Source organism: Bison bison, unplaced genomic scaffold (genome assembly GCF_000754665.1).
Source record: "Bison bison bison isolate TAMUID 2011002044 unplaced genomic scaffold, Bison_UMD1.0 scf7180017864375, whole genome shotgun sequence".
In the NCBI taxonomy this organism is placed as follows: domain Eukaryota; kingdom Metazoa; phylum Chordata; class Mammalia; order Artiodactyla; family Bovidae; genus Bison; species Bison bison.
Window position 1 is genome coordinate 415114 of NW_011494947.1, and position 1715 is coordinate 416828.

At 58.1% G+C, this 1715-nt stretch overlaps 1 protein-coding gene across 1 annotated transcript in view; it reads right to left on the minus strand.

The window, feature by feature from the left end:
- Nucleotides 1-1400: 1400 nt before the first annotated feature.
- The window catches only part of OBP2B (odorant binding protein 2B), a 19922-nt gene continuing 19607 nt past the window's right edge, over nucleotides 1401-1715 (minus strand). The window contains exon 8 of the mRNA XM_010856937.1: nucleotides 1401-1540. Within this exon, the coding sequence (XP_010855239.1) occupies nucleotides 1401-1540 (140 nt within the window). The remainder of the gene's footprint in view (nucleotides 1541-1715) is intronic.

A 1715-nucleotide genomic window follows, 5' to 3' on the forward strand; every position in this document is an offset into this window, starting at 1 on the left:
AGAGACATTACTTTGCCAACAAAGGTCCGTCTAGTCTAGGCTGTGGTTTTTCCTGTGGTCATGTATGGATGTGAGAGTTGGACTGTGAAGAAGGCTGAGCGCCGAAAAATTGATGCTTTTGAACTGTGGTGTTGGAGAAGACTCTTGAGAGTCCCTTGGACTGCAAAGAGATCCAACCAGTCCATTCTGAAGGAGATCAGCCCTAGGATTTCTTTGGAAGGAATGATGCTAAAGCTGAAAGTCCAGTGCTTTGGCCACCTCATGCGAGCAGTTGACTCATTGGAAAAGACTCTGATGCTGGGAGGGATTGGGGGCAGGAGGAGAAGGGGACGACAGAGGATGAGATGGCTGGATGGCATCACTGACTCGATGGACGTGAGTCTGGGTGAACTCCGGGAGTTGGTGATGGACAGGGAGGCCTGTCATGCTGCGATTCATGGGGTCGAAAAGAGTCGGACGCGACTGAGTGACTGACTGAACTGCACACTTAAGTGTGTCTATACTGTGCACGTATGTACCTGTGTGTTCACAGCTGTCCTCATGCTCACCTGTGTGTGTAAGCTTACATGCAAAGCTGTGCGTGGATATGTGTCTGTGTGAGAGGGTATGTCTGTGTATGTCCGGGTGTGCGTATCGTGTTGTGTGAGTGTGTGTATGTTTGTGTGCGTATTGTGTTGTGTGAGTGTGCGTATGTCCGGGTGTGCGTATCGTGTTGTGTGAGTGTGTGTATGTCCGGATGTGCGTATTGTGTTGTGTGAGTGTGTCCGTGTGTCTCCTATGCATGTGCACATGTGTATGTACGTCTGTCCATGTGCGTGTGTGTCTGTGTGAGTGTGTCTGCCTGTGCACAGGTAAGGAAGGCTCCAGACTGTTCCCACACTGCACAGCTCTTAACTCCAGTGGTGGGTGGTCCCATCCCCCCAGATCCCAGAACCTTCTATGACACCTCCCCCGACCATGCAGCTGCCCTGCTGGGGCACATCACCCTGCAGATGAGGCTGGGACTCCCCTCCTGGGAGGTCCCCCCGCTGCTCCCGAGGGGCTCAGCCCTTCTGTGTGTCCCCCTCCTTGTGGCTCCTCACACACAGTGGGCCCTCTTTGCTGTCGGATGGCAGGAAGGAACGTCTGCTCCTGGAGTGGGCACTGCCCCCTGAGAGGCCCTGGAACTGTCCCTCTCGCTGGTCCTGGCAGCGCCACCTACGTGCCATTCCCCGCCAGGCAATGCCAAGGTGGGGCTTGTGGCGAAGACCTGAAGGTGCGGCTGGATCAGGCGGCAGTCAGCTCAGGGTGAGACGGAGATGATCCTGGTGATCCTGGGCCCAGTGCCATCACCCCTGATATGGGGAGGGGGCGGGAGGGGCCGGGCAGGGAGGACGTGGGGGTGGGCCGAGTCAGAGGACTCAGTGCAGGGGCTCCACGGGACGCTGCGGGGTCTGAAGGTGGACGGAGGGGCCACGGGCCATGGGGCTGGCAGCTCTAGAGCCGGGAAGGAGAGCAGACGGGCTCTGCCCAGAGCCCGAGGAGGAGCCGGTGCGCCAGTCTGCGGGCAGATGGTGTGAGTGGAGCACGTCAGCCCCTTCAGGAGGGTGTCTGGGTGTCCACTCACAAGGGGCAGGCCTCAGGAAAGGCCGGGGCGGAGGACCTCCAGGTGGGCTTTCAGAGGGGATAATTCAGCCTGAGATGAGAAGCTCACCTGTGGGCACGGCAGTGGCCTG